Consider the following 12,843-nt stretch of genomic DNA (forward strand, 5'->3'; position numbering starts at 1 on the left):
ATAAGTAATCACGATGCTACACACAGGCTGGCCTCTGGAGATGGTTAATATCCCAAATATTCTCATTCTGTGTGTGCCTCTCAGTAGCATTCCCAAGAAGAAACAGAAGAGATTGTTTCCAGCAGACTTTCTGAAAATTAAACCACAAAATAAAAGCCTGTACCTTTATCCCCCAGAACGTACTGTCCAGAATAGCAATGAAGAAGTGGTTATCAGCAGGCCCTTTCGAACATGTAGGCCCGAAAGGTGCATGGTCTACCTGAGCCACAGAGATGACTGTGCACGGGGCAGGAAGGGTGCTTAAAATTGGCTCCTGCCTTGCCCAGATTTCGGTGAAGTCTGGCCGGCAGCAAAATCAAACAGCTGGCAGAAAGAGGTGCAGTGGGAGCCTCTAGAAGGGATGAACAATCTTCTGAACATGGGGGCAAGGGGAAATGACGACCCTCCTCCCCCGATCTGCAGAGGCCACTTGATGGAACAAAGACAGGCCTGTGTGAGCCCCGTAGGTCAGGCTTGGGAGAGTAAGATGCCATTATCACTTGCAATAGAGCGCAGGACGGAGGAAGAAAACCCACATCCTTGCCAACCTCTTCCCCCAGTCGCTTTGTCCCTTCCAACTCACTGAGAGTGGGAGGCCTGCAGAGGGGTGAACAGCACCGGTATTCAGGGCTAGGAAGAACTGGAGCCGCATGCAAAGTTACAAAGGGACTTCTGAGACAACACGAAGGTCCATCCGCCTTGAATTTCTCCAAACCAGGCAGAAGAGCACATCTGAACCGAAAACCTTCTGAGCAAACTGATCCCGCAGCAGTGGACCGGGGGTTGGCGGGGAGAGGGTGCCAGTCCCCAGAGAACAGGCTCTGCTTCTGCTCACCCTTCCTTTCTGATTCCTGCAGCTTTTGCAAGCCCGGTGGCAATTAGCTTTATGAGTTATAAGTGCAATATCTGGGAGATGAAGGCAGTAATTAATACCTGTCTGCCTTCCTGAAGGGTTCCTTCTGTTCGGTCAGAGTTATTGAGATTCAGGGAAGGAAGCTTCCATCATGTGGAAGGTTTAGGGGAGTAAGTGAAGGAATTTAACAAGGCAATAATAACGCTCCTAAATAATTCACCAGGCAAACGGCAGCAGCCAATATTCCCAGTGCTCCATGTCTGTTTTGCCCGTGGGCAGGGGAATGTGCCAGGCAGATTCTGCACGGACTCCAGCAACCTCCCTGGGAAAGACCAGCTGAGGGGCTCTGCTGCTGTCCCTCTGCTTGTCCCCGGACAAGCTCGGGTGGCTGCGCAGAGCCTCTCAGATCTCTTCTCCACCTCTTCCTTCTGCCCGTCTATGCCGGTTAGAGACCCAGATGGGACTTACACTTACAAATATTTTTGCTAATTTTATCAATCAAGGTTTGTTGAAATGCTAAGAGGCTAACAGGTCTCAGCTCTCCTGACTAGACCTGTGGTGGGGGGACCTGTGCCACAACTCTACCCCAAAACAAATTCTTAGCCATCGCTGAATATGCAAGAGAAGACACACAGATTGTCCGACTGATCCAGAAACGCAGAGAGGAAAACAAACCTCTCCACGGCTTGAGCCACGGTCTCCTTCCAGAGGTCTACAGGGTGGGACTGGGAAGGCAAAACCACCATTCAGCGGCCCTTGGGGTTAACAAATTCAGACTCAAATAACAGAGCTGGCAGGGCCTGCGGAAACCTTTGCCAGGATAGAGATAATTAAGTCAAGAGGCCAGCTCCCCGAAAGGCTCAGCTCTCTCCTGGCCCTGCCTCCTGCTCCAATCAGCTAAGTGGCCACGTGTCAAACTATGTGTCACCTAGCACACCTAAATCTGTGTCAGGGCTGAGGAGGACCGAGAGGAAGCAGAGAATATTAATAGATGCGGCAAAAAGGAAAGGGAAGAGTCTCTGAGTCCCGCCCGCAAAGCAGGCGGAGATAAATGACTGCCTCTGGGTCTGTATCTTATTTCCAAGACCCGTCTGGCACATTGCTAGGTCCTCACTCCCCGGGCCTGGGGCACAGAACAATCAAGAAGGAGCCCGGAGGTTCATTTTCTCCCCTTGTCTGCAGGCAGCAGGGGAGGAAGGGCGAGAGTTGGGCTGGCCCTTCCCCATTTGCAGAGCCTGTTATAGTCAGGGTCAACCGTACGATGGCTCAGCCCAGCCTGCCCAGTCAGGAAACCTGACATCCACCCACATCCTCCCGGGCTGTCCATGAGTAGCGTCAGAACATGGGAAGTCTCCGGAAAACTAGCTCTGGCACTCTTAGAGAGCTTTGATAAGAGTGCCCCTCACATCCTGAGCTAAGTTCACAGGAGTTCACAGCCCTACAGCTGGCAACACCCCAAAGGCCAACTTCAAACCACATACGACTAAGGCCTGGCCACCAGGACACTCTGGGGCTAGAGTCTTTGTGACATGAACCAAGGCCGCAGACGGTAGCCAGAGAGTGGAGCTGTGGAGGCCGTCATCTCTGGGGAAAGACTTCTGCCAGAGGGTAAAGGCCGTTCAAATGCCCCTGGCCACCCGGGAGGGCCTGGCCAGGCCCAGGCGAGAAGGCCGGAGGAGCAGCGGCGAGGCCACTCACCAGGTAGATGCGGTAGGCGTCCACTCGGCGCAGGGGCCCCCAGCACAGGTCCGTGTCGTTGTACCTGGTGTCGGCCTCCACACCACAGGAGTCATTGCCAGCGGCGCTGCTGAGAGAGAGAACAATGGCTCAGTGTGGCCCTCCCTGCTCGGCGGGAAGCAGACAGAATGTAACACTGTTAATTATTAGCTTATTATTATTAATTATTATAATAATTATAATTATTAATTAGAACCTCCACTCCCCCAACAGCTGCTCTAGGTCCAACCGTCTGAGTCTCACGAACCACATTTCCCTGTCTTTTAGGGCAGCCATCGCTCGTTCCTGTCACATCGACTCCTGGTGACTCAGGAACCCCTGGTGGGAATCCCAGTCATCTCCTCAGTGGGACAGAGAAGGGGACAGCAGTGTGGAGCGTGTCTCCAAGGGACAGAACACACAGCTGGCTGTGACCCGTGCAGACGAGGGCCTCGGCATCTATGCTCTTCAGATGCTGATGGATTTGCTGGGCGTTGTGCTTCTGCCCTGAAACCTCTGCCCCGACTGCCCGAGGAGCCCATTGACTACAGCTAGTGTAGGGGGTGGTGGGGGACACTCACCAGGTCACCTGCATGAGGGAGAAGGGCACAGCAGCAGCATAGATGGCCAGGTCCCCATACAGGTAAATGATGATGCAGAAATAGAACAAGTTGACCCCCACTGAAAGGAACAAAGTCATCGGTCAGGGAGCCCTAGGGAAATGGTTACATTCTTTTTTGACCACTAAATCTCTGCCTCTTCTATAGCTTTCAGTTCTCCAAGCTGTCTACTTTCTCCAAAAAGAGTGGGAAAACCACCCCAAAGTCCTGTGTCTTGTTCTGGCTGACTACACTGTGATGCTGGCAGAAGACACATTTGCTCGTGACTGTCACCTGAGAGGGGCTAAGCGAGCAGAGAGGAGGAGCAGAGAGGTTCTGAATCCAGCCAGGTACAGGGCGAGTGGGAGGCACGGACTGACGGGGGGGAACTGGAGGTGCCTTCACGCTCACTTGGGACAGGCTGCCTGGGGAAGAGGAGGAGAGACGCCCCCAGTCAGGAGCCCGAACCCCAGAGTTTGCCTGGGCCACAGCTCCTCTCTCAGCCAAACACAGGCCTCTGAGGCAAAAGACTGCTCCTGAGGAATTAAAAAGCAAAGAGGAAGTAACAGGAAATGGCCCAGCTTTCTGAAGCTGAAATTAAGAGTAAAAAGCCCTTGGTTTCCGAAGACCAAGTGCCTCATTCTGAATGTGACCAAGCACCCAGCACCCGATGGGGTGGGGGGCCTGGCATGCTGGGGAGAGGGAGCAGCAGGAGCGAGCGCTCAGGATGGGCTCACCTTCCTTCTTAGGAGAAGCTTTCGCAACGCAGGATGCTGACTGCGGAAGGTGCATGACGTGGAAGCTCCCTCTGCAGAGCCAAACCTCGGACCCTCTCCCTCCGGGAGGGCCCTGAACTGAGAGTTAGGAACCCAGGCCCTAGTCCTAATCACATCGGTCTCGCTTCCTGCCCCTGTAAGTCCCCAGTCGTCTCCAATCCTGTCCAGTGAGAAGAATTCCACTCGCGCTAAATCCCGTATGTGAGTCTAGCTATAAAGACCAAATGTGAAAGCTCTGAGAAAAGCATGCGACCCTACAACCTCAGGGTCGTGGCCCCGGACAGCCAGTCTCTAATTTCTGTCCAGACTGACTGCTTGTTTGTGATCTCCTTGGTCTCAAGCTGCTGGCTTCTCTGAGAACAGAAAGAAAAATGAAGTGACAGTTCCCTCTAATCCTGGTGGCTCAGAGGAGCCTCCAGGGTCCCTGAGGGAAAGCTGGGGACATGTTCCTCCTGGGCTATTTGAGGTCAGCTTGCTCCTAGGAGTCTGGGGGAAAAAGACTAAGAAAATATGTTCTTGCAAGAACCCAGAAGGGCCTCGGAATCCTCGCTGTCCAAGCTCAGTGGTTCCAGGGGTCTGCCTGCCACTCACCTCGGGGCTCCAAGTATGGCCCGTGTCCCAGCTTGACTTTCTGCTCAGAGCCAATGCTCTCTGCAGGGAGGCACTGTCCCTCCCCGTCCCAACCTCTCCTCCACCTGCCCATGCACTTGTGTCAGCTCTGTTTATAAACTGCCACTGGCCCTTCCTGATCAATACATTTCATTACTAGACACAAAATGGCAAGATCAATGGACTTCCTGAGAGGACAGCAACGACTAGGCCTGGAATTTCTAAGGACAAGAAATGAGTCTGGATCACAAGGGAGCCTTTTGTGGAGGGTGGTAGCCCTTCCAAGGTGAAGGTGACAAGCTGTGAATTAGCCATAGCACAGAGCGGTTTTCAACTGGGGGCGATTTTGCCTCCTACCCCCAACTGGGGACACTTGGCAATGTCTGAGGACATTTTTGGTTGTCACGACTCAGAGGTGCTACTAGCAACTAGTGAGTAGATGCCAAGGATACTACTCAATATCCTACAGTGCAGAGCACAGGCCCCACAACAAAAAGGATCCGGCCCAAATGTCAACAGTGCTGGGATTGAGAAATCTTGGAGCAGATGAGAAGAAGCCTTCCCCTAAGTGTGAGGCTGCTCTCATACGATTGTATTTTCTTTCATATTTGGGTAAACTAGGAGTCTAGTCAGTGGGCGAACAAAAAGACAAAACCAAACCACTACTTCCTAGAATTCTTAAAGAAGTCAGGGAGGATTGTAAAACACAGAAATTAGAAAGGAGGATTAAAGGTCTACGTTCTCCCTCCAATGTGCATTTTATTTCAAAAGCCTGCCTTTGGAAGGAGACCGGGTGCGGCCGCCAGGAGGAGATGTTTCCACTCTCTTATCTTAGTCTAACTTGACGGGGAGAGAGAGAAAAGGAACAAACGAAAAGCACAGAAGTGGGCTCGTCACAGCCAATTTGGTTTGGATGAATTCTGAAAAGCCCCTTCGAGCCCGATGGGGGGGATGGAAGCAGACCCTCGGGGAACCTTTGCCTGATGATGACAATCTTCCGGACCAGACAGTCAAATCACATCGCCAATGATAAATGGAATGCTTAATGTCCCCAAAAGCAGGCAAGACGCTAATTTCTACAATCCTCCCCAGCTCTAAGACCTGGTGGAGATGCCCCCCTCTGCAAACAGAGTCTCCAACAAAGGGGCAGAAAATCTTCCAAGATAAGTGCAAGGGGAAGGATTTAGTGAGATGTGTCTGACTGTCTATGAAGGGGAAATGGACAGGATTGGATATGCAAAAACTAAACTCTTGAACAGCACATCTTCCAAAATAACAATATCTGCCATGGAGGTATAAGATGCTGTTGCTGGAACACTCAACAACCTAGCACCAGAGCTGGGTTGGATGCTTTCAGGGTATAGCCAGTCCCAGTAAGGAGCAGGCAGAGTGCCCAGGTCAAAATTAGACGCTCAGATTCCCAGGCAGCAATGGGCCCCTAGCACCCTCTGCTGGCCACCTGGAAGGCATACCCAGGCGTGTGCACAGCGTTATCTATTGCCGTCACAAGGTGATTGCTCTGTGTTGTCCTAGCAGAACAGTCCAGAAGAAAGACAAGTCAGAAGCAATCAAGCAAGAGGCACAAAACTGTCAGCCAGCCTCGGTCGGCTCCCTTCGTCAGAAATCTGCCTAGGATTCTCGACCTCTATGTCTAGAAGGAGCTAAGCAGCCACTTTTTTATTCCTACAATGACGAATGGGCAGGAATCCAAAAAAACAGCTTGAAGCAGTTCAGGCCTCTCAGCAAGGTGGCTTCTCAAAGGCACTGGGAGCAGGCGGACAGTCTGCTTTCCGTATCGCCTGCCCTGTCCTGAGTCGTCAAGGGGGGACCCTTGCTCCGAGTGCCCAGGTCTGCAGGAAAGAACCAGCTCCCCCCGTCCTCGCCCCACCTCGAGAACGAACTCACACCTTTATTGAAGAACATGGAGGCCATCTGTCCCATTTCCACCCGGTCTGTGATTTCAAAGAGGTTCGAAGGTCCACGCCTCTCTGTGGAGCCAAAAGGACAAGAAGAGGAAGTGGCTCTTCCATTTGGAAAAGCTCCTAGAAGGGGGTGTTGAGCTCTCTGAATTCTCCAGAACAATGAAATCTTCAAGCATTTCAAACTGTCAAGAAAACTTTTCCCGATGTTTCCAAACATTGGTGGGAGGGGAGGAAGGAGAGAGATCAGAGCCCTGACACTGACTCAAGCCTCCAGCGGGCACCGGGCGCTGAGGTTACGTGACTGGCCCAAGCCGCAGAAGTTAGTACATGGTGGAGTCACAGGGCTGAGGCTGGGGCCCCAGGTTCCAAAGCCGTGCGGACCATGGTGCCTTCCTAGGAACCAACCACAGGCAGGAAGTGCCCGGGGGTCTCTGCAGAGAGATGCCCCCAGACCCTCTCCATGAGGAATGAGAGCCCTGTGGACCAGAGGGAAGTGGGGGCCGGCCCGAATCCCAAGACTTACGCACAGACAGGATGGGCCGCTTCTCTGCCCGCTCATAGCTGTCCTGGACGAGAACATCACTGTCGGAGGCCGTGGAGGAGTCGTCATCTTCCTCCTCCTAGGAGAGGGTGGGACAGGGAGAAGGAGGAACAAACAAGGAAAAAAGGAGGAGTATGTAACTACAGAACCCCCTGGGACAATGGAGAGCATGTTTACTTTATTTCTTTTTAGAAGGTATCTGATTAGGAAGCTCTCAATACTTCCATACTGCCACATTAGAAGGCACAGATACACTTGGATGTCAGATGGCAGCTGCAGCACAGCTCCTGGGTACAGAGGTTCAGAACGACTGAGCGAGCTCAAGGCAGGGGGCAGGACGGAGCCTGTGATGTTAAAAGAGCAGAGGCTGCATCTGTTCTGTAAGCTCATGAGGCTGTTAGGCTTCAGCTCCGGCACTAGGGTCTTGGGACAGCGCTGTGGACACGAGCCCTCCATTGGGAGGGAAAGAACTGGCCAGAGGGCCACCTTTTTGCTACACACCTGGATGGGGGCACTGCCTGGAAACAAGGGCAATACACACACCTGGTGGTTTTCCATCCTCTTCCAGCGCAGCTGAGCGTTGGCTGCCGCCATGGCCTCCATCACAAAGGTGGTCGTCACAAAGCTGCAGGGGAAGGCCACGTGTTAATTACCAAAGGCAGGTAGGAGGGAGGAGGTACAAAGAGAAAGGAAAAGTCATTTTAAGACCTGACCAACAAGCCCAAAGCATTCTCTCTTCTGAGAGTTGTTCCCTAGGGAACTTTTGAGATAGGTCTGACCCGATAAGAGGGTGTGTGTGCATATGTGTGCATATGATGCCTTGTGTGCTTGCCTTGATGTCCCTGTCCCATTTAGAATGCATTTCCAATGAAATAAGCTGAGGGAGAGAGAATGAGCCTGGCGGAGAGGTGTCGGGGGCAATGCAGTACTGCACTCCAACAAGGGGCCTGTTGTGGGCAGAGGTCAGGGACAGGCACTCTCTGATGCTCTAGGTTGGGCAGAGGAGGCTGATTCACAAAGCGCCCTCCCAAAGCTTCTGGGAAGGGCAGCAGGCAGTTCCCACCTCTCCTTGCTGGGACACAGACAAGCGGTCAGCTCCCAGTTGCACACACTGAAGGACGGGGCACAGGCAGGGATAATTGAAAAGGACACTTGGCTCCTGAATCCACCCCCTCTTTTTTTTTTGGCAGTACTTTTACTTTCCTAATAATCTGGCTAATGGGAAAATAAGCTTGCATTTCTACGGCCTGAATCCAAAGGGAGATGGGGAGGTGGTACCAGATGTTTGCTGAGAGTCAGACTAGAGTGAAAAACCATCTTTTCTTTTCCTCTTAAAGAAACTGGAGAGACCTGGACAACAGCTGGGACACACAGATGCTTCTGGTAGCAGACGGTAAGGAAAGGGCCGCCTTCCTGCTAATAAAACCCGAGGAATGAACCTATCCCTGCTGAACCAACCTGGATGGAACATTCACCTCCCTCCTCCTCGAGGCCAGCACGGCTCTGCCCCTGGACGCGACCCCGAGCCCTCCCCGAATGCTGTCACCTGCTGCAGGCTGACTGCTCGGCCCAGCAGTCAGGTGGCAAGTGGGACAGAAGTAAAACCCACATACACTTCATCTTGCTGGGGGTCGGGGGCAGCCAGCTCTGAAATCCTGGTTCCAGTCGCCTCAGCACCTCCTGGAAAGGTTTCTCATTATCTTGCCTAACTGACCATTTTAAGGGCTTTAGATTTTCCCTTGTTTTTGGAAGTAAAACTAAAATCAATCTTAATTAAGGCATAAAGAGGCTCCTCATGGTTGCACAAAGCCAACCCATTGATCATGTTCAAACATAAATGGGTTGAGCAAGGAGGCCCCACCTGGGGGCCCCCAATAACCACTTCCCATTTAGATGGCTGCCTGTGCTGAAGGTCCTTTAAAGGGGACAGTAAAGTCATAGAAGGACAAGGACTTCTAGGGCTCTTGGCTGCCAGGGCTTGCAGTATGTAATGAGCCAATGGTACCCCAAGGTTGGCCTCAAACCCCTCCAAAAGAAAATGTGCGAAGGAACTGAAAAACACAGGCATTTTCCTATCCCATTCAGCCTCCTCCAGGTCTTAATTTGCTTCATCTACTAAACGGTTTCATTCCTCCAATAGGACCTGCTCCTTTCTCCTTCCAATCTCCTCAAAGGCTGCTCTCCGTGACCAGTGACCACCTACTTAAACTGTGATCATCCCGCGCTCCTTACTTTGTGTCTTTTTCCGTATTACTCATCACCTTCTAACTAACTCTGCAGTTTGCTTATTGATGATCTTCGCTACTTACCGTCTGTCTCCCCACCAAAGCAAGGGAAGTCGGCAAGGGTGGGGGTCTGTTTTGTTCAGCGGGGTACCAAAGCACCTAATCACACTGCTGGGGGCACCTCTCACAGGGGAGTGACCCCTGGGGGTGTTTTCTCCCACCTCTTTTTTGCAGCTTATAGATTCCTACCTGGTTAAGGGGGCTGGAAATGCTCAGTCCTAAATCCAATGCTAGTCTGGAACTCTCGCCAAATGACTTCAGACCTGCATGTGGAATCCCAGAGACGAGCCCCAAGCAGACACACCAGCTGGTGAATCCCCCACACCCGGCTCAAGGAGCAGGTGCCCGGAAGGCCTGGGAAGGCACTGGCCTCCTCTCTGCTGCCAGGCACAAGCGAGGTGAGATCAACTCTTGATTATCTGTGTCCCTGTGCATTTATCACTTACCTTGTGAACTATCTTAAGCAAATTCTAAATTCCAAACTGATTTCCCAAATCACCTTAAATGTCTGCTAATTCTTCTTCTCTGTCTAGGTGGTACTTTCTCAGAGAACAAAATTGACGGTAACATTAATAAAGTATACAGCAGGGGAGGTAAACCTGCCGAGTAGAAACACGTGAGCACCACGTGAAACATTCCAAAGCCTACTTGGAAGTCTTAACTTTTAACTGATCAGGGTTGTGTAACTGCTCCATCAGCATGAGACACTGGAGACCTCTGTATCTCCTTTCCTCTCTGGGCCACCTGGTTAGGACTCACTCACACAGACATCTTCCCGCCCGCCAAGCACACTTCCTCAAGTTAATGAAGAGAGTCGGGCTTCCTGGGCAAGCTCCCTCAGCTTTGCTCCCAGGCCCCGGCCCCCATGTGACAGCCTCTTACCTCATGAAGCCCAGGAACACCAGCAGGACCAGGCTGACAAGCCATCCAGCGGTGGCAAAGGCCTTGGGCATGGTGAGCGCACCAGTGCCCACGATGAGGTTAAACATGTACACCAGTCCAACCTGGAACCAACAGAAGTGACAGTCAAGCCCAGGAATTAATTAACCTCCCCCAACAACGGCTCCCAAGGACGACCCCGGGTGACAGCAAAACTGCGGAGGCCAGGAGGCCAGACTTCAGACTGGGCAGCGGGTAAGCAGGGGGAATTCCGCCTCGGTTCTAGGGAGGCACGCTCTGCGACCGGATGCTGGGCACCAGACATTAATACTCGGCTGACTAAAGTTCTATCAGTCTTTTCAAAATGTCCCTGATGGGTAGTTCTCTTCTCCACGTCTGCTGTCACCATCTCCATCACCCCCTCATTTCATTGCTCAAAGCCGCATCTTAGATGGAAGCTCTCTGCTCAAACAGACTGTAGACTTCGCGAGGACACACCTACCCGGCACAAGGATGAACCCACAGTGCTGACGTCAAAAAAAGGGCCACTTTTCCAACACTGCTGAGCACATGACCCAGTCCTCCTCTCCACCGTCCCTGCCGCTGTCCTCTGGGACGTCTACATTCACAGTGCTTCCCTCTCCCTGCCTCCTCCCCGTACTAACTTCAGGGATTAAAAAAAACAACTCACATACAATTCACGTGCCATAAAATGCACGCTTTTAAAGGACACAGTTAGTGGTTTTTAGCATATTCACAAGGTTGTGCAACCAGCTCCCCCATCTAATTCCATTTCACTCCCCCTACCAAAAAAACCCGTACACACCAATAGCCACTCCCCATTCCCCCTCGCCCTGGCCCCAGACAACCAGCCTCCGAGTGGAACTGCTGGGCCACTGATGGCAGGTTTAAAGTTAACTCGAACTCACGCCAACTCAACACTAGCTCAGTTAATTACGATTATTCCTCTTTCAAATCTCGACCATGAAATTCCTTTCTCTGACCTGAAGCCCCTGCCTTCCACAACCCTCTCCATTCCCACCGACCCTCCTCTGTCCCCATCATGACTTCCAGTACCCCCAGCCCTCCCTACCCAGAAGACCACCTCCATTTGTCCTCACCTACTTTCTCCGGCATCGTTCACAATCAGCTAGTTCCACAAAGCACACCCGGCCTGAGCTTTTTTTTTTTTTTTGGTTCCTTCACCTGTGTCACCTTCACAGCATCGGATTTTCTTTATTCCTCACCATGGACTTCCAAGTATCTCCCACATAACTGCTCCAAACCCCGATCTTCAAGCCCCCAGGCCTCTCAGTTGAAGGCTGGATCTCCTGTTTCATGCAGGTCACTGAGGTCATCCGATATGCAGTTCCCACGCCTCACTCCCTCTTAGTTCAAAAATCACGATGTCTGCGTCCTCCCCAACCCCTCCCTGTCTTTGGGGAAACATGTGTCCTTCCTTCTTGCTGAGGCTCAGCCCTTCTTTCTGGAATCCTCTCCTCCTACCAGCTCTTCCCCTCTGCCTACAAACGTCCCGACACCTTTAAAACATCACCCTCTCCTTCTGTAACCAAACTCAGTGAAGAAGCCACCTATGGCGTCTGCCTTCATTTCCAAGTTCCTGAACTGTGCTTTCCACCCCCAGAACTCTCTTGAAACTGCATTCTTTTTTTTTTTTTTTAAAGATTTTATTTTTTCCTTTTTATCCCCAAAGCCCCCCGGTACATAGTTGTGTATTCTTCGTTGTGGGTTCTTCTAGTTGTGGCATGTGGGACGCTGCCTCAGCGTGGTCTGATGAGCAGTGCCATGTCCGCGCCCAGGATTCGAACTAACGAAACACTGGGCCGCCTGCAGCGGAGCGCGCAAACTTAACCACTCGGCCACGGGGCCAGCCCCTGAAACTGCATTCTTAAAAATCGCCACTGACCTCCATTTGCCAAATCCAATGGCTTTCTTAGCCTTTATTCTTTCTTACACTTCTGACATTAGCGGTCTCCTTTTCTCTCTCTCTGTCTTTTCCTCAGCAACTTCGACCAATCCTATGGCTTTAACCCTCATGGCGGGACAAAAGATGACTCTATTTCTCTTCATATCAGCCTTTCTGCACACCTTGAGTCCAACTGCCTGTGAGTCACTCCCCCTGCACATTCCATCAGTGGCCTCAGCCTCCTTCCTTCCCCTCCATGTCCCCTTTTGTGGCGACCTCTGGCTCCTCTTCTCCTTCACAATTCAGACTAATCGTCTCTGGCCTGGACGATGACAGCGGATTCCTACTTGGTCCTCCTGTACTCTACTGAATTGGCTGACTTACAGTTTGCTTTACCACTCGTTTCCGATCGTTAAAAAACAACAACAAATGCTTTGCCTCTAGGAGCACCTACTCATTTCTCATTTTTACTTCCCCATTCTTAGAAAAACGCACCTTTCGATATTTTAAAATTTTTCTAAGATACCCATGTACTGAATTTTTTATGAGAAACACAGAAATTAGGGCCCATTCTCCCAGCTTCAATCAGATTTAAAAAAAAAATAGACAGGGAGTATCAACTACCATTTTGGGGCCCTTGACAGGGAGGAAGGAGGGCCTGGCCCGTGGTTAGGAGGGACAGGCTCCGGGCAGGTGC

The 12,843-nt window shown here is 51.7% G+C and overlaps 1 protein-coding gene across 2 annotated transcripts in view; it reads right to left on the reverse strand.

Moving 5' to 3' along the window:
• Positions 1-12,843, reverse strand: part of TMEM104 (transmembrane protein 104) — a 58,626-nt gene that overhangs the window by 40,172 nt on the left and 5,611 nt on the right. The window contains exons 3-8 of one of the 2 annotated variants that reach the window (XM_070560044.1): positions 10,223-10,344; positions 7,599-7,680; positions 7,038-7,134; positions 6,500-6,580; positions 3,190-3,289; positions 2,591-2,696 (exon numbers count right to left, since the gene is read on the reverse strand). In XM_070560044.1, coding sequence (XP_070416145.1) covers positions 2,591-2,696; positions 3,190-3,289; positions 6,500-6,580; positions 7,038-7,134; positions 7,599-7,680; positions 10,223-10,344 — 588 coding nt within the window. Of the gene's footprint in view, positions 1-2,590; positions 2,700-3,189; positions 3,290-6,499; positions 6,581-7,037; positions 7,135-7,598; positions 7,681-10,222; positions 10,345-12,843 lie in introns of both variants that reach the window. The other variant, XM_070560043.1, reaches the window with a different exon arrangement.

The sequence above is a fragment of the Equus przewalskii genome, chromosome 10, assembly GCF_037783145.1.
Source record: "Equus przewalskii isolate Varuska chromosome 10, EquPr2, whole genome shotgun sequence".
Classification (NCBI taxonomy): domain Eukaryota; kingdom Metazoa; phylum Chordata; class Mammalia; order Perissodactyla; family Equidae; genus Equus; species Equus przewalskii.